Source organism: Misgurnus anguillicaudatus, chromosome 11 (genome assembly GCF_027580225.2).
Source record: "Misgurnus anguillicaudatus chromosome 11, ASM2758022v2, whole genome shotgun sequence".
Lineage (NCBI taxonomy): Eukaryota > Metazoa > Chordata > Actinopteri > Cypriniformes > Cobitidae > Misgurnus > Misgurnus anguillicaudatus.
The window spans coordinates 35,493,445-35,521,181 of NC_073347.2; the positions used below are offsets into that span (position 1 = coordinate 35,493,445).

At 36.1% G+C, this 27,737-nt stretch overlaps 1 protein-coding gene across 3 annotated transcripts; it reads left to right on the forward strand.

Moving 5' to 3' along the window:
- Positions 1–1,772: 1,772 nt before the first annotated feature.
- Positions 1,773–27,737, forward strand: LOC129415996 (uncharacterized). 3 transcript variants are annotated; one of them, XM_073873593.1, is made up of 17 exons: positions 1,773–1,996; positions 3,183–3,320; positions 7,706–7,773; positions 12,832–12,912; positions 13,512–13,568; positions 13,811–14,008; positions 14,758–14,883; positions 16,434–16,482; positions 18,339–18,429; positions 18,508–18,649; positions 19,981–20,085; positions 20,275–20,353; positions 21,202–21,235; positions 21,920–22,033; positions 22,128–22,230; positions 22,318–22,421; positions 24,446–27,737. In XM_073873593.1, exons 3-17 carry the CDS (start codon positions 7,732–7,734, stop codon positions 24,570–24,572), a joined length of 1,452 nt encoding a protein of 483 aa, XP_073729694.1. In that variant the 5' UTR covers positions 1,773–1,996; positions 3,183–3,320; positions 7,706–7,731; the 3' UTR covers positions 24,573–27,737. The 3 variants fall into 3 exon arrangements, with proteins under 3 accessions (XP_073729694.1, XP_055026185.2, XP_055026186.2); XM_055170210.2 differs by lacking the exon at positions 3,183–3,320; XM_055170211.2 differs by lacking the exon at positions 3,183–3,320 and having other exon boundaries at positions 21,959–22,033.

Sequence of the window (27,737 nt, forward strand, 5' to 3'; positions counted from 1 at the left end):
TACAATTCTGTGTATAAATATGTAGCACCCTTAAGGGGCGTGTCCACCAAACCGTTTAAACGGGACTGAAACGGCAGGCGGATGCCGACTATAGCCGCTTACCAGCTTTTATCAGGTAAGCGCTTTGGTTGCAATGATACTTCTGCTTTGTTTATCAGTCGGTGAACGATGCGCTGGTAATATTTGTCCTACCCCTTCTCCACTGTGATTGGATGACCGGGTGAGAAGTGACATTGACGAGCTGAGCGTTTCACCTAAAGTTGAACATTTTATAACTCTCAGCACTCAGCGGAGACAAAACCCGCCAGCTGCTGGCATTTTTGAAACAGGTTTAATCGTAGTTTTTCTCCAACTCCATTGACTTGTATTAGATGTGCTGTGAGGTACGGTATTACTCTGCACCGGGAACCTTGTTTGTATTCTTGCAATTGGCGGATTATCGCCACCAACTGGACTGGAGTGTCTATTATTCAAGCTCTCAACGGAAGAATATACAGGTGTGAGGCGTTTGGAAAAATAGGTCCACAAGTTTACAACGAATGCTAAAACACCTGTTGGAAAGCATCTTTTGCAGCGATTTTTGTGTGAGCATATCAATGAACACCCCTGACCACTCGGTGGATTTCACGTCTTTGTAAACAAAAGTTTAATGCATTTTAGGAAGAATTGTTCCAGTGCACCTATGCAGCCATTATAGAGGTGGGAGGTGATAGAACAAACACCCGAAAATTCTTGGGACAGCATCATATGTCCAAATTTCAGTCAAAACCGTTCTATTTCATCATAAAAAATCTTAAAACAGGGCTTTAAGTGTAAAATACCCAACTTGTCCTTTAACACTAAACTCTTATTAAACATTAGATTAAGTGAGTATCTGGCCAACATGAGCATCACTTTCATCATAAATCCTTTAGACGCGTTTGCAGCAGGCATGTATTTTGACAAGACGCATGATGCACATGGTTCACATGACACGACTAACATATTTTTTGACATGGCGAGCCACACACATGATGGGCTAAATACATGTTGTGATGAGCTTTGCATCGTGCACCCTCGAAAAAGAAGTCACCGGCTGCCACTGAGAACAGTTTATTTTTTTATTCATTGCCAGCCACAATATAATCAATAAACAACATAATAATTATTTACATATTAATACAACAATTTCGCAAACAAATACTGTACATAAATATTAAAATAAAATAAATAGAATCATTTAAAAAAGTAAACTTTTACTAAAACCACACAATATAAATAACTAAAACAAACTTTTACATTGATAGTAGGGTTTCTCAATGAATGCTTCATATTTGTTCCAGACAGAACGTGTGGCTACCTGAGATCAGGGCCTAAACGGCCCTTTAAAGGGGACATTTCACAAGACTTGAAAAATTCAAAATACCATATAGATAATTTATTATAAAATGTTAAAATTGCCACTTTGTAGGTGTGAGCAAAAATGTGTCCTTTTAGATGCAAATAAGCTGATAAAATGCAAACATTGATTGCCATAATGGTGGATGGATAGTGCTGAGTAAGGGGCGGTATTATTATAATAGTAAGATCCCTTTTTTGACATCACAAGGGGAGCACATTTTAATGACATATTTTTTTCACATGCTAGCAGAGCTAAGTTAACCAAGTTACTGGGTTGATCTTTTTCTAAGATGATAGAAGCACTTGGGACCCAATAATAGCACTTAAACATGGAAAAAGTCAGATTTTCATGATATGTCCCCTTTAAGACGCTCGTCCTGGGAGGCGCTTGAGCGCGCACACCCGCCTGCCTGACGTCCTGCTCGACGCCCAGGAAGACAAACGGCGCACATCTATCTCCATAAGTTTTAAAAATGACGATCTTTTTGGTGTTTTAACGTTTGTTGACGTGCATGCGTCGTGCACGTGTCGTTCTGGTGGTATTAAAAGTAATAATGCTGGATGGTCGGACTGATGAAGTTCAGTTTGGATTTCTGCCGGTTACTGGGGCTCAGCGGTGAGTTTCAACGCCATGCAAACTTTCTCGTCTCTCTCACCGAGTTATAAAGTTTGTTTTCTACGGATCTAAGCCGTCAAACCCACAACACAATCCTCTTATATATCTGTAAACCGCTTTAGAGATTAATTTTATATTAAAGTGGGGAAGTTTATAGAGACCGATAGCACTTACAGAAATAGTTTATAATGTAACTAAAGTAATTTTAATCAGTTATCATCCAAATAGTTTATATTTGTAGATGGTAAATAAATATGTTTATCTTTTAAAGTTTAATACATTCATTATGAAATACAACAATAACTTGTGATTGTCAGTCAGCCCACATATAAATTCTACATCGTAAAGGAATAAAATAAAATTCATTATAGTTTAAATACGTTTATCAGAGGCAGGCAAGTTTGTTCTTATTGGAACCCCATCCAAACATTTGAGAAACAACCAAGCCTGGAAATCACATATACAACAGCTGTTGAGTTTCAGTGTCATTTTTTATGGACAAGCATTTTTTATCCAAAACATTTAAGACCTTTCCTAAATTGTTAATGCATTTAAAAAAACTTTATAAGTGTCAAGTTTCACTATTGTGTCATTGCAGATGTTGCTTTCTTGATACAATTATAAACAATTTGGTTCCTTCCACCAAGGTTTTTGTCTTATGTAACTAGCATGCCTGCTAGTTATGATTCTGGTTTTTGGTTCTTAAATGCCCTTATTTTGAAAGACTTTTCAGATTGGTATGTTTTGGTTTCTGGAAGTTCTTGTGCACAGATGGTTTTCCATAAAACTAGATAATAAAAAGTTTATGAAGAACTGAAAATGTCCTTCAAAGACATCATGCTGTAAACCCCATTTGCTTCTCATTAATAGGGCTGCATAACGATTAATCGCGACTAATCGTTTGCAGAATAAAAGTTTTTGTTTACATCGTGTGTGTGTACGGTGTATAATAATTAATTATGCATGTATAAATACACACTCAAGTATATATTTAATAAATATTTACGTGTGTATATTAGGGCTGGGCAAAAAAATAGATTTTTCGATTAATCTTTTTTTTTTTTTAAACGTGGTCGATTCAAAATCGATTCTCAAAGAGCTGAATCGATTTTTTTCTTTCATATTTATTTTTGCAAACTTTGAACGTAAGATTAACGTTAATCTTATTACTAGTCTTCTTTACTAGATGTCACCCTCTTTTTTTGCCTTGCGCGATGTTACCAAGGAGCGAAGGGTGAGCCTGTCATTCATTCATTCAGTGCTTAAAATGGCGGTTTCAGGTGCTTCATCGACGTCGATGCCACCTTCACATAAAAAGTCAGAGGTATGGAAGCATTTTAGATTTTGCAAGCAAGATGACGATAGTGTTGTGGCTTTTAATTTTTTTAAATAATTGCCCACTTGTTAACTGCTGTTCACTGTGCTTTTTTATTGATATAGCATTTGTATTAAATCTATATTCATTGAGTTGAATCGAGAATCGAGTATAAAAAGTGACCCGAGAACCGGAATAGAAAATTGAACCGAGAATCGAAATTGAATCGATTTGATAGCATGTGAATCGAAATCGAATCGATCTGGGACATCTGAATCGATACCCAGCCCTAGTGTATATATATACATTTTTAAAGGTAAGGAATAGGGAGGTCACGATTATGAAATTTGGCTGACGGTTAATTGCCTTATAAATTGTGCCAATTATGACGATTAATTGTCTTTTATTGCTTTGAATTCTTACACATTTTTTCTTTGTTTATGAAATAATTTTCACACATTGTTGTGATTATTTAAATTAAATATTTTGCAAGGTTTGCCTGGCAGTAAATAATAATACACATAACACATAATCTGATACTGTCTCGTTTATACATGCGCTGCAGCTCCCCCTTGTGTTTTTAGAGAGATGTGCAATCATTGCGGTGATCTGAAATCATCACGATAAAGTCAAACAATCGCGATGAGACGATTATTTATTCATTATGACAGCCCTAGTAAGGAATAATTGAAACGTCCATTAATTTATAATATATTAATTTATATATATAAATTATATAAACTTTTATGTGCAAATGATTAATCACGATTAATCGTTATGCAGCCCTACATTGGAGCATTAATTTGTCCATTTTCCTCTGTTGTCACATTATTTTAGAGTGTTTTCGTTCTGAAATACTGCTTTTTGGCTTGCATGAAGTCCTGATAGGGTGTGCGATGTTTCATAATTAATAATAATTGTGTTATTGTCCTGAGTTGTTGCTGTAGGCAGCATTTGCCTGTGACATTCATAGTAAAATATTTGGAGATGTCTTCATCAGGTGGGTGGTTGGCCGGTTGGCTTGTGGCCTTGCGTTTTGTATAATCGGCATTGCAAGCCTTGAAACTAACCACCTTACAATGGAGTTATGCAGTAACTATTCTTTGTGTCAATCAAATATAGCCTATGCATTGTCTTGTAGTATGAATTAAAATTTGTTGGCTACTGTAACCACATACTGCAGTGAAAACGGTAGCAGTTGGGATCATTTGCATGAACAGTTTGCATGATACATGAAAGATAGCACTGTGTGGGCCACGACTGTTTCTGTTAAATAAATCAGTTCTTACTTCTGCTGTTGTCACGAGTCACTGAAGTGTTATATGACTCATTTAAAGGGAAGTGTGCTGCTCGACACATCATTTCCCTGACACCACAGGTTTTAGATGTCGTAACAAAGTGTGGTTTGCTCTTGAGGCAGAGCAAAGTGTAGGTCTTACGTCTCTTACGTCTCCTTTTATCTGTGTTTGTTGTAAATTTGTGGTATCAGTTTGACCGTGATTCTTGACCAAAGACAAACTATATCTGTACTCTATAGTAACGATTGTAAGATATTACGAGTGTTGTAATGTCTAATGGGAGTGGTTAAAGATGGGGAAACTGTGGTTTTCTGTCACTAATGTATCTTCTCTCCTTTTCGAACAGGAAGTTTATTACCTCATAAAGATCCTTGTCTTCCTAAACCAGGAATGTCAGTGTTTGACTAAGCAAGTCAAATGAAAACAAGGGGGCTGTTTGGGGGAAAATGTTCTTCACCGTTTCTTTTTTCTTTGCTGTGTTTATAATAAAACAAAAATGTTTTTCAAACTGCTTTTCTGCAATTGACGCATTGTTACATTTTTGGCGAGATGCCGATCATGTTACAGCATAGGCAACTATGCGTAGGCTACGTCGTACACTTAACAGCGAGAAAGCTAGTTAATAATCTTAGTTAGTTGCAGCCTTGCAAGAATTTAAAAATTGGAAGGTCAGTCTGAAAGCCGTTTGCTTAGATTAGCAGACCGCAAAATTCAACATCACAGCTGTTGGATGATCTTCAGAGAAGGTATTGCTTTACCAGAAATGGTTTGAGCCGTTTGGTTTGTAACAGCACCGGTTGCTTGGAGGAATGTCTGCAAGGTTTAATTTGATAATTTCAAGGGAATTTTAAGCTAGCTGGAAATTTCGTTTTAACCCTGCAGGGTTTTAGTTCTTGTATTTGTTTGACATGTGGGTGTGACGGTGTGGTTTCATTAAACTTCAGTTGGTTGTCACAGAGATGATGTGAAATTAACGTCTTTGTGCAGCTGACCAATAAAGCGCATTATTTTGTTCCCACAGCATTGTTTAAGGCGCATTATAAGTCTTGAGGTTTTGTATACTTCTATACATCATTATGGGTCTCTGTGTTTTTTCTTTGTTGTTTTTATTAGGCCTATCCAATGCATCTCTGTAATTTATAGAAGTCTAAACCATGTTGGTTGGTGGGTTGTTGCACCAGGGCTCGCGACAAGAATACCACCCACTTTAAAAGTCCAGATGATGATGTCATTACTTTTGTGGATCCATATTCCTCATATAACTGATCTTTAGGCTATATCATGCATTGCATATGCCACTTCTTCTTCTTATTTTTTTTGTGCCGTTTTGGATATACAGTGCTGGCAAAAACATAATTAACAGCAAAATATCAATGACTAAAGTTTCATGCATGGTAAAGCTATGTACGATGGTGTTAAAGACACACTATGCAGTTATTTTACCTTAATCTAACAGCTTCAAAGTTATTTAGGTGGTAAACAAAGTCATAGTAGGGCGAATCATCCTCCTGTTGATGCACGGGGAGGACGCCGCTAGCAAAACCAGCAATGCAAGCTTGAGAGAACCACCCCTGACAAATCTCGCGAGAATCACGACTTGTGTTACGGCAACAACGTCACACAGGTTAGGCTTGTTCGGCTTCGTGTGGCGCTCCAAGAACCGACCGCCGGATGACGTCAAAGTACCGCGAGAATGATCCGAGATGGCACTTTGACGTCATCCGGCTGTCGGTTCTTGCAGCGCTGCATGAAGTCGATCCAGCCTATAACAACAACTGCACGCGCGAATTTGAGACGTGAGGCTAAACGATTTAAAAGTTAAGAGAGTGCGTTCGGAAGCGAGTAGGAAAAGGAAAAGAGAATCTGACCGCGTTAGGAAACGGACAAGAGTCCCACTCGGTCAGGTTTTTACTCGTTGGCGTGAGCTAAAAGACAGCACTGGATGGGATGCTGATCTGGCAATTTTGTTGAAGGACTAGTAAGTAAATCTCTTATTTGTAAACTTGTTTGCGGTCTATGTTGTATGTTGTTGCGCTTGCTTGTAGTATGTCATGCGATTATCATGACAACAGATGTCAATATCTCACATAATTATCAGGACATAAATAAGCCTAGAGGTTGTAAATAGTGTAAACATGAATAATTTGCAAACTATTATGATAAATAGCAATAATCATGTATAGTGACATTATAACGAACAATGTTATGAAATAATGCAACGTACACAATTAACTTTGTCATGGCATTTTGTAATGTTTACAATAAAAGAACACAACTGAAATGATACATTAGACATAGACTAGACTGTTTACTTGTGATTTAGCTGCAATCATGTAAAAACGTTATAAGCTAGCAAACGCGGTACTTTATTATTATATGCCTACTCTACACTTGGAATAAACTTCTTATTATCCTATTACCATCATCTGTAGTTTAGTAGACTATGCAGTAGCCTAATATTTGTACGAAATTGTGAAACATTACCTGGTCATTATCTTCGCAGGTGTACTAGAGTGGGAGAGGGAAGTTACGACCGTTGCAAGTATTCTCCAGCGACTCTAGGGGTCGCTGTTTGACAAAAACGCCGAAAATGCATAGAGTGGCTTTAAAACACATCTTGGCACGAACTCCTTGTTGTTTAAACAGCCAATTTCCATGGTCACGTTTTATGTAAATGAGGGTCATGTTCCTGTTGTCATAATGCTCCATCTGGTTTTCTGTAAGTATCAACATATAGTATTTACCGTGCTGTTTAACGACCATAAGTGGTTTAAATATATGCAAGGAATGTAAGGTCATAATCAAGTTTGCAAACATTATTATAGCTATAGCTTTACTGTGGAAAGTCAGATGTTTCAGAATCCTAAATGCAAGTGGGAAAATTGCAAAAATGCACTTTACAAAACGAAATATTTCTCAAATATTATACTTGCATATCAATACTGCACTGCCTTCCAAGAAGTGTAAACATGATAATACTGTGTAAATGAAACCTATGACTTGATTCTCATTTCTGCGTCACACAGTATTTCTGCTAAATGCGGTTATTTATTTTTTATCACAAAGCTAATGTTTTTCTTCATCCGTCTTTTACAGGCTCCAGTGATGATAGGCCGGAGGACATGGACACTGGCACTGAACAGAATGAAGATATGATCTCGCAGGTACAAAAATATTTTCAAGATATCGACTAGATCTTGTTTAAGTTTGTTTAATATAAAGTGACCAGAAGTTTATTTATCTTTTTTAACTCTGCTTTTTTTAAAAGTTTAGATACAAAACCCTCTAAGTGCATCTGAGATATTTTCTTATAATGAGCATTTTTTTATCTCATGTTAATCTTGAGTTCCTATACATTAGTATAGGGCTGTCACAATGATTAAATAATCGTCTCATCGCAATTGTTTGACCTCATCGCCATGATTCCAGATCACCGCAATGATTGCATATCTCTCTAAAAAACACAAGGGGGAGCTGCAGCACCTGTATAAACGAGACCATATCTAATGGCGCTCCTTGACTGACAGTGTAACAAGATACATTGCAAAGCCATTTAATACAATGGTAAAACAGCATTTAAAGAAATGCTGCAAAACTTTAATAAGCAGTTCGAATTGCCAAGTAAAACATACATTTCCAAAACAGATATTTCAAATTTAGGGAATTTTTTTTCAGTTTTTGAAAGATATATTCAACAATGTGTGAAATTATTTCATGAACAAACAAAAAAATAGATGAGAATTAAACCTCAAGGCCCTAAAACAGGGTATTAATCGTCATAATTTATTGGGCAATTAACCGTCCTTCATATCTCCAAAGAGTATTTAGTTTTATCAGAAAAGACATCCTCTCTAGTGATTGTTTCCAGAAAAGCCAGAGGAGCGAGTTACGAGCAAGCAACACACACAAAACATTATCTCTGGATAACTTATGATTTACTACATATTCGCATCGTTTACATTATATACACTTACGTGCCAATTACCAACAAAACACAGACATTTGATGCAGTTTTACTTACCGCTTGTGACTCATGACCCAGTTGGGACTAGGGTTGTGCCGATAGACGATAGTATCGTGTATCGACGATCTTCAGACATATCGCCAATGGCAGGCTTTCATGGCGATAGTCATGACGATAGTTGGCGAATGGTTATTATTATTATTATTATTATCATCATAGTTTTATATTAACACCCACAATGCATGCTTTTCCTCACATGAGGGTTTGTGGGCTACACTTTACGCGGAGAGCTTGTAAAGAGAGAATTCCTTCTTGCACGTACCTGCATTAATGCGCGCGTCTTGGTCTCCTTCTACCACTAAATCCAGCGCACCACGTCATGAGCAGCTGCGCTTCTCTCTGTCTCACGTGCACGCGCTCTCGCGTCTGTCCAATGTCTAAACATAAACTAAAGTAGTAATCCTTATGTATTTGTTCAGTTTAATGCGTTTCATGCGAGCTGAGGCAAACTTTACTTTTTGTTTAAAAAATATGACCCGCTGCATATTAGCGCCTCTCTCTCACTCTTGCGTACGTGCAGAGAGCTGCGATCTGTCCGAAGTCAGATCACTAGTTATTAATCCTGTTTATGATATGCATTTCAATGAGTTGTAGCAACACGTCCCTCGTGTTTAATATATGATTGTGTTTAAAAATATGATCGCGTTCCGCTGGACCGATGCGTTTAAAAAGGCACCTCTGAGTGCACCACTGCTTGACACGTGTAGTCTTCTGCAACAGCACTAAACAAATGCATTGAATTGTTTGTATGTGCGCGCACGTGTGTGTGCGTGCGCAGATGCATGTTTTTACAGTTATTAAGTAATCATGATAGGGTTTTAATGACGCGCTCGCATTAATGGCATCAGTTTTAAGAAGGCTGCAGTCATGACGGTGTTGCTCTTGTTTTTTTTGTCCACCCATAAGTGACTTGTTAATGAGTAAAAAATTAACAAATAAAAAAATGAGTAAACTACTGCCCCGCCCCCCGATAATATTGTGTATTGCCGATCCCACAGGCTGACGATAGGACTATCTGAAAATAGGGCATATCGCCCAACACTAGTTGGGACCACCCTATTTCAACGAAATCCAGCGTTAAACAAACACACACACACAACTTCGCTGCTGCCCTGGATAAACAAACTATATCCATTGTTTTCATAAGGCTGACTTACTTGGAAAGCTGAACAAGGCGTTCTTCTCATTACATCCAAAAACACACTTCTTCTCTTGTGCCATTTTTGAGTCTTGATATAAAACAAAGCTGTCGTGTGCAGTGATGCCTGTGATTTTTACTTGAAGGAAAAATGCTAATAAGCATCCTCGTCTTTCTCGCTCTCACTCTGTGGGTGTGCTTTTCTGGAGGAAGTGCCCATAAAAGGAATAAGGGGTCATTGATATGTAACGGGTACCTGTGTATGAAAAACTTTTCGTGAGCCTTAAATTTGGCCCAGAAATACTCTGTTACATGCTTAACTGCTTTTTTACACTTTGCATTTGCTTAGCATGAGGATTACAACTTCTGCCAAAAGGCGGCCTGAGGCGGGATTAAGCGGATTTGTATTTGATGAACATATAATATGTGCTGAGGGCTTTCGGTTGCATCTGAGCTCTTCATATGCAAATCTCAAAAAAGTTTCTAATGTGATATCTAATGCAACATTGACATTTCTATTTATTTCATAGTTCATAAGCATAGTTCTCTTTCACAACACCACAAAGATTTTTGTTGGAGCATGAACTTCTGGTCATGCGTCCCACGTTTCAGTTAGATCAAGGTCAGGCCGATGTGCCCCAAATAGAGAAGCTCCCAGCAGATACTGTTCTTTGTAATGGCTCTGTGTCTCTCTTGTTTAAAAGAACACAGTGTTTTATTTGTGATAATGTTTTTCATTCAGGCAGAAAGCTTCAATTTATGTCTTATCTGTCCATGATAGTGTGCATTCTTCCAGCAACACTGACATTAGATGCCTGCTGTTGTTTCAGAACTGTACCTTTATTGTGAAGTCTTGAAGAATTTAAGCCTTGAGTTACACTTTAGTTAGATAATCATTCATAAGAAGAGTAAGAGTAACATTAATCTTTTACTTCTGCTTGAAACATTTGATCCGTCTGCCTATGGATTTATGTCCTCTGCAGTGATTTCATAGCTCTTTTCAGCCTTGTTGTAGCACTGAAACTGTCTTGAGCTGTTTGAAATGTTGCTATTTTGATATAAATCATCTTTTCAAATGAAAAACTACCTGCTTGTCTGCCTGCAGAATTGCTTATTAAGCAGTTGTGCAGAATTTAAAGAGAATTGAGAAGCTGTCACGTCATCTCTCACCACTTATATCACACGTACCTTTAAAATACTGCTTATGTGTGCTTTAATAGAGGGGGGGTGGAAGAATTTGTGTGCCTTCAGTTATAAAAGGGGACATTTCTCAAGACTTTTTTTAAGATGTCAAATAAATCTTTGGTGTCCCCAGAATACCTATGTGTATCTCAAAATACCATATAGATAATTTATTATAACATGGTTAAATTTGCCACTTGTAGGTGTGAGCAAAAATGTGCCATTTTGGGTGTGTCCTTTAATATGCAAATGAGCTGATCTTTGCACTAAATGGCAGTGCCGTGGTTGGATAGTGCAGATTAAGGGGCGGTATTACCCCTTCTGACATCACAGGGGGAGCCAAATTTCAATGACCTATTTTTTTCACTTGCTTTCAGAGAATGGTTTACCAAAACTAAATTACTGGGTTGATATTTTTCACATTTTCTAGGTTGATAGAAGCACTGGGGACACAATTATAGCACTTAAACATGGAAAAAGTCAGATTTTCATGATATGTCCCCTTTAAGACTAGTGATAGACCGATTTATTGTAGTAGGGGTGTAAGAATACATGAATATGTATCGATGTAACAGTGCCACACATAAAATGTTGATATAAGGTACCTTTATTTTTACACTCTCAGCGTCCTCATTCCTTGACGTAGCGTCCATCTACGCATTTCCGCCAAATTGAAGATTTTTGTTTATTTTTGTGTGCTAGTGTCAGCAAGTAATTGCAATGTTGCAACAAAGAGGTTGTAGCAGCGAAAACACAGTGAAAAAGACAGAAGACATTGTGACTGCTATTAGATGCAAATCATGGATTTGAAAATATTTTGTATTTGGAAAAAAGATTGGACAAAACAGATTGGCTTTAAACCTTTGACAGCACCAGCTGAACGCTAAAAACTTTGACTGTTGCCGTCATAACTTAATTTTATGTGACATTATCATCATTATATATTTTTAAAGTGCATTTTTTCTTATTGTGAAAAAATATTCCAATTGGGACAGAGATTGTGCCTTTTTAAAAAGTTTAATTAAACATTCATGTTATATATTTTGGTTGCATTCATGAGTTATTAAAAAACTTAAACTAAAGCTTAACTAGGTCTGATTTACACCCCTATATTGCAGCGATATTTGTAAAATTTACATTACTGTACTTACATTTGTGTTATATCAGCCTTATATCGGCCACACTGCTTTATCAATATTTGCATTGTCCTTATGAACCCCATATTGGTTGACAACTAATTAAGACATTTTATAGAGTCATTTTGTTGTAATTGGTGTTTTTTGGGAGGATTTTTGTGTTTTCTGCATAAAATCATACCACATAATGTATAGAACAGTGGTTCCCAAACTTTTTCAGCGTGCGGCCCCCCCTTGTGTACGATGCATTCCTTTGCGGCCCCCCAAAGAAAATTTGTGACAAAAAACTGTTATAAAACTCATCATTTTACTAAAAAAAAACATTAAATTATACAAAAAAGTAATGCTTTTAGTAAGTAGCCTTATTTTTTTTAGGTTTAATTACACAGAATTCCTATCAAATTAATGTATTTCATAAAATGTCATTAAACTGGGGCACCCCTGGCACCATCTCGCGGCCCCCCAGGGGGCCCCGGCCCCCAGTTTGAAAACCACTGGTATAGAACATTTAGTGAAAATATAACCTTGATATCTTTATTGACCGATTAAGGTCATCTCAAAGATTAAAATTAATGAGTGAAATCAAATATTGATGCTCATAATATCATCACTAGATTATGAGACTTCAACCCGTTTTTCTTGGACATGGGCCAATATTAGGTTGTGTTATTTTTGTAACAAAAATGAGGTTGGTTGATTGAGGCCATTCCCTTTACCCTACTTTATATTTGTGTGCATACAGGATGTTTTAACGGGTGAAGAGGGTCTCAGCGAAGAAGAAAAGGCTAAAAGGAAAGCTGAAAGGCGTAAAGCCAAGAGGAAGGTGAGTGAAATTTTTCATTCTCAGATAAACTTTAACATACTAAACACAAGAATTGACCACCTTCAACCTAGTTCAGGTGCCGGGTAAGTTTTTTGTTTTCATTGTGCTTTTTAGCACTCAGTGGCTTTAATAAACAACACCTACTTAATTAAAGGGATAGTTCAGCAAAAAAATGAAAATTACCCCATGATTTACTCACCATCGAGCCATCTGAGATGCATATGTCCATCATTTTTCAGATGAACACAATTTGTAGAAAACGTCCAGACTCTTCCAAACTTTATAATGGTAGAAAACAGGGTCCATGACTTTCAAGCCCAAAAAAGTGCATCCATCCTTCATAGAAGTAATCCACACGGCTTCAGGGGGTTAATGAATGCCTTGTAAGAAAAATATCTATTTTTAATAATTTTATTAACTATAATAACTAACCTCCGGTAGCGGCCAATGTGGTAATTGTCATTATTCATCAGAGTACTGCTTTACAAAAAGTACTTCATGTTATGATACACTTAGTGTTTTCTGACACTGTAGTAGGGACATATAAATGCCATGATATGTGATAAATATGTTTTGTTTTTAATCCACATTGATGCCAGCGCCAGCGACAGAGGAAGAAACTAGAACGTGGTAAGAAGGACGAATGTACTGAGCAGGTAAGTTTCAATTTAATGTAAATGTTTTGCATTTGCACAAAGCTAAGCAAACAAATGCAATAGTCTAATGAGCAGAAAACGGCTCTATGTTTGACCTTGCATGATGCACGTAGTCATGTAGAGCATAAATCGGTCAATTATCAGAAAATAATTTGCTTGCTCAATTTTGGAACAAAATCACAATGTTTTCTTTCTGCATCCTCTTGTATTCATTTCTTTGTGCTTTTGTCTGACAATTTAAGGGGGAGGAGCTTGTCGAAGCCGATTCTGAGCTCGAAGAGTCTGAAGAGTCTGAATCTGAGGAAACGGAGGAGATCGACCTGTCAAAAGTGGAAGAGGAGCCGGTTGCTCCTCAAAATGAAACTCCTGCCGGGGCTCCACTGGGTTTGGGTTTGGGAAACAAAAGTAATCGTCAGCTGCCGACCCGCTCCGTTGAAGAGGTGCTAAATCTGAGACAATTACACTGTTACAGCCAATGAACTTCTAGAGTTTGCGGTTTATGCACATGGGGAAGTTATAAATTAAAATGCTTTATGCGAACAAAAGTGCACTTGCATGTAAAATCAATTTTTTTTTTACATTTCTAGAAATCGTAAAAAAATCATAATAGTGATAACCGTGGTAATTTTGGTCACTATAACCACGTTATAGTGAAATTTTCATACCGTTTCGTCTCTACCACATGACCAGTCAAGACGGCGAAAGCATCAGACAGTTTTGTTTAGATGGGCAATGAGGTTAGTTTATTACTACAAGTGACCCTCAACTATTAAGCACAAACATTTTGTAAACTTGGTTGGAGAAGTGTTAATAAACACAAAGCACAAACACAGTCCTGTAGGCTGCCATAGTTGTTTTGGTTATACTCATGTATTCTTATAAACTGAATTAACACATGCACATGACGTCACTGTTAACGCAGATTCACGTTTACACAGAGATGACAAGGCATCATTTCCTGATTTTTAGGACCCCCAAAATGCTGCTGTTGTGTAATCATCGAACAGCCAAACTCTATAAGAAATGTATGGTTTATGGTTGGAAATGTTGTAAACGACCCTGTAAACTTGTAAACAGTATGAGCAAATGTGAAATGAGAAACAAGATAACCCTGGATTAACAATTAGGTGTGAAAAGGCTCAGTTTTTAACTAACTAGCATTGAACTGACACCGTTTGTTTATTTTCAGGACCCAGGATGGGATGTAAACAGTGCTTTTGTTGCTAATGCTGTAAGTCACATTCGGCCCAAAGCCAAAAGTAAAGGAGGTCACAAGTCGAAAGAGAACAAAGAGAACGAGAGCAGAACTGGAGAGGTAAGTGTTGTCACGTGACCTTTTTCTTGTTGTTTACATTCTTCTGTTGTAAAGCCGAGTCACGTGAACGCTGAAACTAGACCCTGGGTTTCCTTGGTACTATTGACTGTGGGTGGAGTCACTTTTAAATGATGTAATGTTTGTAATAATGACTTTGATGTGATTGGTTGCCTGCTTTACTGGAGTAAATGGCTAAAAGTAGTAATGCTACTAACTTGACCATTAACTTGATTGTTCAGTAGTGTGCTAATAAAGCCAAGCACAAAGTACAAGTAAAAGAGTTTAAAGACACATGTTGTTGTTTTAGTCCCTTTAGTGCTGTTATACAGTGATGTCTTTTTAAATGCTACTTTGTTCAAGTAACTAGTATAAGGAGTAGTTTATTCGGTCAATCAGTATACAGATAACGTAAAGTTGTGTGCACTTCTGCACGTTTAAGGTTCAATGTACAATAACAGAGAGACTGATGGGTTAAACATCGCTTTGAGGTTTACTATTTTTCACGATTATCTCATTACTAGCAGTTTTATGCTCATAGCATGACATGAAATATGTGAATGATTATTGTTAGTTTTAAGCTTACTTGCAGAAATATTGTGGGTATTTTATTTATTTTAATGTTGTCTGCATTATGATGTAAATAGGGCTGCACGATATTGAAGATAAATACGACCGATATGCGATGACTTGCTAAATAATGACTTGCTAATGCTTGCTTGCTAATCAATTTAAAATCTCAATGTTGTGGTGAAAATCTAGTTTTTGTTGTTTATACTAAGTAAATACGTTTTTCAAAGACTTAAATGTATATCTGTGGTCTGAGGCGATGCAAAACAGAGTAGGTGAGGACTAATTTGCATATTCATATACAGTAAATGACCAAACAGAAGGTTGCATCCTTCGGAGATAGCATTTGTAGGCTGCATACAGTCTTATTTCAGAATATTAACAATTATAAAGTTAACTATTATACTTATAGTAAATCGTAAATTGTTATAATATGCTTATGCAAATGCAATGCTCGGTTAACTGTAATAAACCAAGCTTAATAACGCATGTAGCCTGCATATGCGACCTCCGGAGGATGCAGCCTTTCGTTTGAGAAACGTCCTATATAGTCTAAGCTGGTGTGAGTGAGTAGAGGTGGGGACTAATTTGCATATTCATATATCTGTGTATACTAAATGAGACAAGGGTGTAGAGTTACGTTCAAGCTGTTTCAAGCATGGAGAAATTACTGACAGGAAAACGTTTAGATATGCCTTAATGACTACAGGTGGACTAAATTATAATAAAATGTATTCAAAACTGACTTTTATATTATATAAACAATATACGTTTCACATTCTTTCTTGAAAACAAAAGCACCGCTTTCTGTCTCTCTAAAACTTTAAATAACATTTTGGAGTATTGAAGTCATTCAATTATTTCAGACATTTGCAATATATCGCGATTTGCAGAAGTTTCAGTATATGTCTTGCAGCCCTGACTGTAAATAACCTAAAATATCCTTTTAGTATCTACTAATATATTTGTTTCTTTTATTACAGGTTATTGGCTTATCAGATGCTATAAGTAAAAAAAGTGCTTTACTAGTAGGTGTGTAACTTTTTTCATTCACACATTTACACCGTTTATGGTGAATTATGAAAAGAGGCTCTATCCAGTACATGAACTCTGTTTTAGTGGTTTTAAATGAATAGTTCAACCAAAATTGGCACTAAATCATTTTAGAAATCCCTGTGATATTGTAGTAAACTCAGTTTAAATTGTGTATATGGGTGATTCTCACGAAAACTTGGTTTTAAAAATGTCAAGCATGAAAATGTAAAAATTGCTTAAATTAACTTTTTTTCCCACCAGACATTGAAAAACAAAGTCTGGAGTAAATGGGAACATTAATTTAAAAACTTTTACTTATCATTGAACACTTTTTGTAACATAATTAAAAAAATTTGTCCTAAAAAATCTCATTACCGCAACAGTCAGAAAACATCAACACTGACATGTTTTCAAAATGACATGACAAACCTGAAAGAACATAATTTGGAGATTCTGCACATGCATTTAAAATCAAAGTATTATGCTTCTATTAATTAAATTAACATTTAATAAGCATCTGTTGCGGTAATGATAATCAAAATGTCGTGTAAGCATTCTGACAAGACAATATTTCAAATTAACTGTAAAAAAATGATCTTACCTGGTAGCCATCTTAAAGTAACTGGTCCATGTGCTTGGTCACTCAAAATCAAACTTTATTACAATTCTGTATGTGTGCTTAAACTGTTCTCAAAAAGTGTTGCGGAGGATGAGAACATCAGGCATGGACACATCATTTTCCTAATTTTTCTTCATTTTTATTATACATGAATATTCAGTAAATATTTTTCTGTCATCTAAAGTAGTCTAGCAAAACATCCATTTATTTTTTTTCTTAATATTTTTGTGTTAATTTGATTAAATTACAACATAACGCATGTTCAAACACAGCCGGACACATTGCGGTAATGAGAATTTCAGCAGAAAATGAGATAAAATTTACAATTATAAATTCTTATGTTGAAATCACACATTGTGCAAGGTAGAACACAGTATTGTGTTAATTCTGATGCTTTTTAATGTTACTATATTACACATTTTAAAGCTAAAATCATTAGTGCCGTGGTGTTTCAATGGTTTTGTGAGAATCACCCATATATACCTCATCTGATTTTTTTTATGCTTTTTGTCACCCTCTTTTACTCAAAAGGTCACCTAATATGGCATTATTTTAAAATGTAATATTAGTCTCGAGTGTCTTCAGAATGTGCCTGTGAAGTTTCAAGTCCAAATGATGATTTATTATACCATATTGAAAAGGCCCATTTTTGTGTGTGCTGTTTTTGTGTGTGTGTCTCTTTAAATGCAAATGAGCTGCTGCTTCCCTCCCCATCAACTGTTATTTATACAGAAAACATAGATTGTTCTAATAAGATAATCACCTTACTTTATTGTTCATAATGAATGTGTGGTAATGAATTATGTAAAGCAGATTTAAACTACAAATTATGACCTAACCGTGGTCTTTGGACGGTTATGGGCGGGGCTTGCGCAAAGTGACATCAGTTTGCTCAGAAAATGCCAACAGCTCGTCCCATTAGACTGTTAATGTTTTACAGGGATAAAAAAGTAGTGGGCAGATTTTGATCATTATAGGGTGGTTGTGTACACACACCAGTGACACACAATTATGTTCAAACAACATATGAAAGTGAATTTCTCATATTAGGTGACCTTTAGGATGTTCTTAAACGTTTTACCTGTATTTACCAAATAAACAATGACAGAATTTAAAATGGATTAAATTGAAATTGCATCTCAGTAAATCTTGCTTTTTAATTGAATTTCATGTAGTATCTATCAGTAAAGCTTAGTTCTTCTGATTTCTGAATCTTTCTTTCTTTTCGCTCCAGAAAAAGGGATCAGATTAGTTCAGGAGGGCCAGTACACACAAGCTGTCAGTCTGTTTACCGAAGCCATCAAATGTGACCCAAAGGATTACAGGTGACGCTTTGATCCACATTCAATTTAAACCTGATCCATAGAGATTGGCTATTCGTGTTAATTCTTTATTATCTGTAGGTTTTTTGGAAATCGCTCCTACTGTTACTGTTGTTTGGAGCATTACTCGTTGGCGCTAGCGGATGCTGAGAAGTCCATCCAGATGGCTCCTGATTGGCCCAAAGGCCATTACCGTAGAGGAAGTGCACTCATGGGACTTACGGTATTACAATAACTGCTTTCACACATACAGTCTGTACTGGTAAATTATTGGTAAATTGCAGTTAAGAGATCACGTGTGAATGGGACCATTTTTTTTTTTAATATTACTATTTTAATTTACTGGTACGATGCTTACCAGTATGAGAACGGATGACATCAGAACCCGCTTACAGCTTCGGGCCAGGTGCAGTGGACATTTATCTCTCGCACTGTTTACTAAAATTTTACAGAAGTCGAACACATGTAATCCGCTAAATTGGCCAAATCTTATCACCAGAGTTGTTTAAAATGGATTACTATTTATTTGCTGAATTGGCCAAGTCCTTTGCACCTTTTCTGTGAAGCCTTATGTTTAGACATTTTTGTTAAATGTTTTGGATGGAGGTTGGCAACTCTTTCTATTTATTTACAAACTAACGCTTTTTGGCTTTGGCTTTATCATTCAATGCTACAGATGAACACTTGAAGTTTGTATGTGGGCCCTACCGTTATCATACAAGCAGTTCAAATGTTACAACTTAACCCATAGGTGGGGTTCATTGTAACAAACAGAGGGTTTGTTGTAAGACCTGATTATTAGTAAAATTTAGTTTAAACACAAATAATTCAATCAAATTCTGTCTATATACTTAAGGTGGATATTGTTTATTTATCTGCCTGTAATAGATAGATATCCACATATTCATCCATCCATCATCCTTTAACTCATAGTAGTGAGTTATTTCCCCTGATATTGTATTAACAGTTATGATTTTGATGAATAGTATTTATATAGTTTTAATTTCATTATCATTGTACACCTGAGGCTTCATTGTAACACTGTGTGACAACTAACCCCGGTGTGTAAAAATGTTTTCAATCCCAGCTATCAGTTACCAGGAGTTGCTGACATGTTTCAAAATGTTGTTATGTTTTGGGTAACAAGACAGTGATTAAAATAATATAAGGTTGGATTTGATGACTTACACACCCAACTTAGAAAAAAAAAACGAAATGACGAAATGTACTTTTATGCCTTCAAAACAATTTTTGTTCAATATCTTAACCAAAAACATCACAACTTTTCACAAATTCACAGGAGATCTTCTGACAGAAAGAGAAAAAGACAAAAGCACAGATTGCTCATAAATATGTAAAGCAGCCGTGTTACAATAAACCCCCTGTTAGTTTGTGCCCCACTCACCCCTACTGGTAAAAAGACATAACAATGTATGTAACAGCACATTTTTGTATTTGTGGGTAAAGTCAATTTTGTATTAGTAATTTATGGAAATGACTGTGTGAAAGAGGTTACTATGAAGTGTCACGTGTGTGTATTGATGTGTATTATAGAGATACAGTGAAGCCGAGAAAGCTATGGAGCAGGTGCTGAAGTTAGACGGAGACTGCGAAGAAGCTGCAAATGACCTCTTATACTGTAAAGTGCAACAACTTATGGTAAATATAATATCAGGATGTCATCATGATAAAGCAAATGTTTGTTTCCAAGAGGAAACTTAAGATACTTTACTCTGATTTTGGGTGAATTTTTCCTGTAATATGTTGAAGTTCATCATTGCCATGTGTAAAGATTGTGATCCCACCAAGAATTAAAGCAAAAAAAGTCTTTCTGAATTTTCTTATCAGGATCTTGGATATGACGAGGAGCAGAGTATTGAATTGCTGGACAAATACAACACTGTGCAGGCTGTTGTTACAGCCAGGGGTAAGATCTTCTGATCTATAATTTGTTTAAAGAATGAACCACTTGAGGGTGCTATTGCTTCATTTTCAGTCTGCTATACTTGAAGGGGTTCATTTGAACATTTTGTAATCATCATATTGTTACTTTGCAACTCTTATGTTTCAACTTAATCTCACAGCACATTTTGTGGTATAGTAACAAAATATTTGATTATTTATTTGTGTTCATGGACATGCATGAGTTTTTATAGGTTCTGTTTACTGTTACATTTCAGACATCTTAACCCAAACCCCAACTCTTACCCTAAGTGACAATAGTTTTAAAATAAAATAAAAAATAGAAAAAAACTAAGTGACAAAGTAAAGAAAGTTGTGCTCAATGACACGAAAAAAAGAGTAAAATCCTGTGCATGAACATAAATATATAAATCGAATATTTTGTGACTGCAACACAAAATACGTGCGAGGGTTTTATGTTTGACTGAAGTCATTCAGTCACACAAGGATGTTATTCACAGTTCTGTCGTGTCGAATAAACTTTCTATTGCAGTTTTGTGAAATGCACCTTTTCTGAATTAGCTGAAAAACCACCATGCGAGCATAAAAACTGTGCGAAATTTCCATTGTGAATTGAAAATACGACCAATGTCTATTTGCCCAATTAAAAGGGTAATACAGCTATTGTGGTAAACAAGATGACGGAAGCAAAAAAGTTACCCAAGGTCACCAAAATCAGTAAAAGAAGATTGAGTTTTTATTTTTGGATGAACTGTGCTTTTAAAGAGTTTGCACGATATAAAAACTGATTTCCAAATCACACAAAGTTTATTTACTATCACTGATTTGTCATGTCTCTCATATATTTCACAGCGTTAAATCAAGACTGTGCCCTTCTCCATCCAGGGTAAGTCACTATGGGTGATTATATAATTACAGGTAGATTTGGTGTCTTTGGTTTGAATAGTTATGTTTATAATTATGTTAATAATTTGGTACGGAGTAATTTGACATGAAACATGATGCTACATGATGAGATGTTATAGACCAGTGGTTCCCAAACTTTTTCAGCGTGCGGCCCCCCTTGTGTACGGTGCATTCCTTCGCGCCCCCCCAAGAAAATTTGTGACAAAAAACTATTCTAAAACTCTACATTTTAATAAAAAAAAAACATTAAATTATACAAAAAAGGAGTGCTTTTGGTTAGTAGCCTTATTTTTTTTTAGGTTAAATTACACAGAATTCATGATAAATTAATGTATTTCATAAAATATCATAAAACTGGGGCCCCCCTGGCACCATCTCGCGGCCCCCAGTTTGAAAACCACTGTTATAGACCATAACAATATAATATTTTCACATACTGACAACACTTACTTGTCAGTGTTGACAAAAACAGAATTGACAAAGTCCCGTAAATTACTGAAGTCTGTGTGTAGAGAACCGGATTAAGGGAGAACCGATTTATATGCGGTGTGTATGAGGCTTAAGTACCAAAATGTTATAAAAAATAATGACTTTGGACACCAAATGTACCCAAATCTGATTTCACATTTTAGCTTTGCATTTCACAATGTGTTTCTGAGAGTAGGCTCATCTCTGTCTCTTATAACATCTCTCTTCCGGGAAGTCCTTGCAATTCCCTGTGGGTGGGAAACGTGACCACAGAACTGACAGAGAAGCATCTGCGGGACCTTTTCAAACTGTGAGATGCGATGCCAAGCCATCATTAAAAGAAATTACACTTTGAAAGCTATTGTCCTCATTCTCATTTTGCCCTATTATGTTGTGTTTTTTAGTCACGGAGAAATCGAGAGCATTCGGGTTCTGCATGAGCGCTTTTGTGCATTCGTTAACTTCAAGAACGCTAACATGGCCTCCCGTGCGATGGAGAAACTCAATGTGCGTGAAAATCGTATTGTCACACAGATAAGTAACATGTCATAGGATAACCTCTAATTTGAGAGAAATAACACCGTTTTATCTCAGGGCTTTCTCATTGAGAACACTCGCCTGGTGGTCCGATATCCTGATCGACGGATTCAGAGAGTCATGCCGACACCTGCCATTCAACAACCTGCAGGGGCTGCTGGGTAATTCAGTCTATTAATTGAATAATTTCATCAAACTACGGAAGCCGATAGAGGACATGATTATTTTTGCTTGCTTGTTTTTTCATGATCACAGCTTAATTTTCTGTGGATCTCGAGATGATAAAAGTTGTTTTCTCGTTATCTGGACATAATCCACATCTCATTTCCTCTTTCTAATATTTAATGTATATTGAAGTGGACTGCTGATGCATGTGAGTCGGGGTCTTCGTAATTGCCCATGATGGACTTAATAAATAGATAAAAGTTGGATGTCGATGCTCGTGAATTTAGGGAATCTAAAGCCATAATGTACACATTTCTATCTTGAATATCTTGAGTTTATTTGAATAAATATCAAAAATCTTAAAAGGTTTTATATTATAGCTGACAGCCACATAAACTAGACGGTTTTTGACCAAGTCATTCCATTTAAATACTGTTTTAAGTAGAACGTGTATATCAACTCTTTCCCCACCATTGATTGAGTTATCTCGTCAATTAAGAGAAAACCCTTCCCTGCCAATGACAAGTTTTTACAGCAATCTGTTTTTCCACTATTATCCACCAGGTGGCGCTTTTACCCAACTTATAAAACACTGAAGCATCCACTCAGTTAAAAATGGTTAAAACTCGGTGTATGTTTTCATTGCTCTGAATCTGATCTCTAACAAAAGTCCTTTACAAAAATGCAATTATCTCAGCTTTTTGCTTAAAATTTGGTATGGTATTTTTAAAGAAACCTACCCATATATGAAAGGTGATAAAAAAAACTCAAATGAAGGTAGGATGAAACTTTTGGTTGAGAGCAGAGGGTCTGTTCTTTCATTTGATATATTTGCATGTTTATATATTTAAAGAAGAACATTTTCTGGAAGGCATTAAACTTTTGTGAAAATCATAAAAAGTGCTGGTGCTGGCAACTTGTTATCTCGAGATTGCGAGGAAAATCACTTTTGTTATCGCAAGTTTATTATTATTTTTTTGGGGGGGTTATCGCGAGAAAATCAAACTTGTTGTTATCGTGAGAAAAATCACTTTTGTTATTATAAGAAAAAAAATTGTCACCGTGAGAAAAAACACTTTTGTTATTGTGAGAAATCACTTTTTGTTACCGTTAGAAAATCTTTTTTTTATTTTTATTGCGAGAAAATGAATTTTGTTGTTATCGCAAGAAAAATCACGTTTGTTATTGCAAGAAAATAACGTTTTGTTTTTTGGTTATCTTGAGGAATCTATATATCTTTTTGGTAATCGCGAGAAAAAATACTTTTGTTTTTTGTTATCGCGACTCCCCCTCAAAACACTTTTGTAATAACGAGAAAATCACAAGAGAATTAAGTTGAGATTGCGTGAAAATCACTTTTGTTACGATTGCTTTGTTATCGTGAGGGATATTTGTTTGTTTATCACTAGAAAAGTCACTTTATTATTGTGAGAAAATGAAAATAAAAAAATGCATCACCGCAAAAAAAAAATTACGTTTGTTATCGTGAAAAATCACTTTTGTTATTGCAAGAAAATAACGGCTTTTTTGTTATCATAGGAAATCTATATAATTTTTTTGTTATCATGAGAAAAAGCTAATTTTTTGTTATCGTGAACCCCCCCAAAAAACGCTTTTGTAATCACAAGAAAATCAAGTCGAGATTGCGAGAAAATCTCTTTTGTTTTCGCGAGAAAATGACTTTGTTATCGCGAGGGATATATATATATATATATATATTTTTTGGTTATCGCGAGTAAAATGATTTTGTTATTGCAAGAAAATAAAAAAATTGTCACTGCGAGAAAAAAAACACTTTTGTTATCCTGAAAGATCACTTTTGTTATTGCAAGAGAAAAAACTATTTTTGTTTGTTATCGCAAAAAAGATTTTGTTATTGCGAGAAAATAACAAGAAAATTAAGTCACGATCGCGAGTAAAATGAAGTAAACAAGCAAGCAAAAATAATAGTAGTACACGACCTCTCTCAGATTCTGTATCAAACAGACAATATTATGACACTACAACTTTTCTCTTTCAGTCCTAGACGCAGAGGTCCTGTCAACGGGGACGAGTGTTACTTCTGGAGGACCACCGGCTGTCATTTTGAAGATAGGTGTCGCTATAAGCACATTCCTGAAAATCGAGGCAAGGATTGGCAGCCTTAAACCAACACTCGCCTCTCTTACCGGCACCCAGAGCTTTGAATCATGACTGACGGGGCTTGAGCCTTCACTTTGGTAATCTGTACGTCAGGTACCGCATGGACCAGTATTGTGGATTGGAGTCTTATGAAAGTTCTCACAAATCAGAGTTCTTCACTTCAGCGTTATTATGTGAATTTACTGTCAGACTCTGATGGAGGTTTAAAAGCAGAGCAGATGGGCTCCTCTTGGGAAAAAGCGTCTCTTATGAGGTGAGGTTTGGGTGGTGCGGAGGGCCAGAGCATCGTTGTACCGCATGATCGTCTTTTGAGGTTTATTTAGCCTCTTATATTGTATGTTCTGTTCTTTCTTCCTGTGCCAACACCACCAAGCCAAAGAACAGACGAAGATCTGCCCTGACGGTTTTTCTTTATTTTTGGTTAATCCCGAATTGAAAGACTTTGATATAAAACCCTCAAAATGAGAATTAAGGAGAGTCGTACCAAAGAATAATATTTTGCCACCTGCGTTTTTTTTTTATGTTAGGATATCAAGCAGGGAAAATGAGTTATAGATTAGCGTGTGTGTCTTGATAGTCATTCGATTAAACTCAGATTTCACCTCACACACACTCCAGGTTTTTATTCTGCATGGTGATTTCTAATTGGATATTTTTATTCTTTAAAGTGCCCCAACTGTACAACCAACTTTAGGGCACATCAGTATTGCAAAAGGTTAGGGCTGTTGTTCAAACCTTACACAGAAATTAAGTTATTTTGTCTTCTCATAGTTTTGCACTTTAATATCAGCCAATGAACTGATGTATATAAAACTACATCAACTACAGATGATGTTCCTCAACAGAAGTGTACGTCTTTATCTTGTAGCAGACGTTTGGTCTTTAAAGGAATACTCCACTTTGATTAAAAAAAGTTCTCATTTACTCGCCCCCCATGTCATCCAAGATGTTTATGTCTTTTCATGTTCAGTCGAGAAGAAATATATATATTTTTTTAGGTAAACATTCCAAGATTTCTCTCAATTTAATAGACTTTATTGGCCCCCAACAGTTCAGTTTTAATGCAGTTTAAAATTGGAGCTCTGAACGATCCCAATCGAGGCATAAGGGTGTTATCGAGCGAAAAAAATACACTTTTAAACCACCACTTGTTTTGCACTAACCGTGTGAAGTGCCAGTGTGACCTTACGCATTACACAATCATGTCACGTATGACATATGTAGAACACACACTTGCCCACCATTTTAAACAATAAACTCACACAGAGACATTAATTTGTATAATTCCACATAACAACGTCTGAACGCTCCTCTTTCTTACGGAGCCCCTAAGGGGAAATGGAGACAAAATGAAAAAAAGTTTAGTTTAAAGTTTGACGTGCGCGCGCGTTTAAAGTTTGACGTGCGCGCGCGTTTAAAGTTTGACGTGCGCGCGCGTTTAAAGTTTGACGTGCGCGCGCGTTTAAAGTTTGACGTGCGCGCGCGTAAAGTTTTTTTAAAAAAAGTTTAGTTTTGCACGCGCGTGAAACTAAACTTTTTTTTTTAAATTCTGCACATGAAGGTTTCACGTGAGCACATGAAACTAAACTTAACATTTTTTTACTCCAATGTCACCTTAGGGGCTCGGTACTTTCTTCACCTGGGGCGGTAGTTTCACATATGTTATGCATGACCTTTCGACGTGATTACGTAATACGTAAGGTCCCGGCTAGTGCAAGATGAGAGTGGTTTAAAAGTACTTTATTTTAGTATTTTATTTTATTTTTCTTGCCGAAAATGACGATTGTTTCGCTAGATAAGACCCTTATGTCTCGGTTGGGATCATTTAGATTTCCTTTGAATCTGTGTTAAATCTATAAACTGTTGAGGTCCAATAAAGTGTTGAATTGAGAAAAATCTTGGAATGTTTAAAAAAAAAATAATTCTTCTCGACTGAATAAATAAAGAAATAAACACTTTGGAAGACAGATTTTTTTTCATAAAAGTGGAGTATTCCTTTAAAGTCTGATTCACGTTCCTGCAGGTTCGGTGGTATTTTTCCTGTAAATGTATTGCATGCGTGCTTTGTACGTTTGTAGTATTTCTTTGATTGCAGTTTATGTTTTTTTTATGTATAAATTAGTGTTATCCTATTCTCTAGTGCAGAAGATCTTGTTATTTTATATTATGCAAGAGCTTTTGAAACATCTGCCTCTTCGCTGAGCTCAGCGTTTTCTCTTGTGTTTCACATGTTTTGGCTTCAGTGGATGACAGAAGTTAGTTAAGACTTCATTGCTCTTCATGGTTCCTGCTTTACATCTTGTGCAAATCGTTTCCATCATTATGGATCTGACACTTTGGCAAACGTGACCTTGGGTTTGAATAAATTTGAAAAGCGTGTCGTGCTGTTTTATGACACACTTAACCAAAGAAACACTAATGTTTACCTAATGTACCACAGCCAAGCACATCTGCTGTCTTTACAAATGTGCATTACACTATTTACACTTTTCTCTTTCTGCAGTCGATTTGTATACAACTGTATTGTTTTATAAGCAGTCAGTTCTCACACTAGTGCATTTGACTTCATTTAAGGTTTAAAACTTGACAGTCCAGAGTGCCTTACAAAGCATTACATTGTTTGCCTTTAATATTGAACGAGTTATTTTAAGCATTTATTCTGAAGCCAAGATATCCCGTGAATGGAGGTGCTTTTTTAAGATGCGAATCACGGGATGAACTTGAAAAATACAGCCATTGAAACAGTAACGCATGTCTAGAGAAATGTGCATTTTGTTTATTCTGCTTTAAGGCACCAAGCTGCTGTTTTCAGGTTTAAGGGAAGACCTGTATTTTCAGATAAGTTATTTTTTATTGTATTCAAGAGTTTAACAACATAACCATTAGCTGCCGAAGAAACACTTTGCATTAAATGACCTTTTTTACAGAAAAGGATGACCTTGTGTCACTTTGCTTTTAAAATCAATAACAAAAGCTGATATCAGCAGATAAAGGGCTTCATGCTCTTTGGATCACTATGTTGTATTGTTTTTTTTCTGTGGCATGTTATGTGATTCTCATTGAATTTTGCAATAATGATTAAAGTAAAGTATATGTTATGCTTTATTTTGTTTTGCTTTCCTTTTAAATGTCTATTTAGGAGAAAATTATATAATAAATGTATAAAAACA

Excerpts from the sequence above, each read along its gene's own strand:
- LOC129415996 (XM_055170210.2), top strand. The coding sequence starts at position 1,942 with ATGGTCGGACTGATGAAGTTCAGTTTGGATTTCTGCCGGTTACTGGGG. Across the intron at positions 18,650-19,980 it reads GTGCACTCATGGGACTTACG|AGATACAGTGAAGCCGAGAA; the intron begins GTATTACAATAA and ends TGTGTATTATAG. Across the intron at positions 20,354-21,201 it reads GGCTGTTGTTACAGCCAGGG|CGTTAAATCAAGACTGTGCC; the intron begins GTAAGATCTTCT and ends TATATTTCACAG.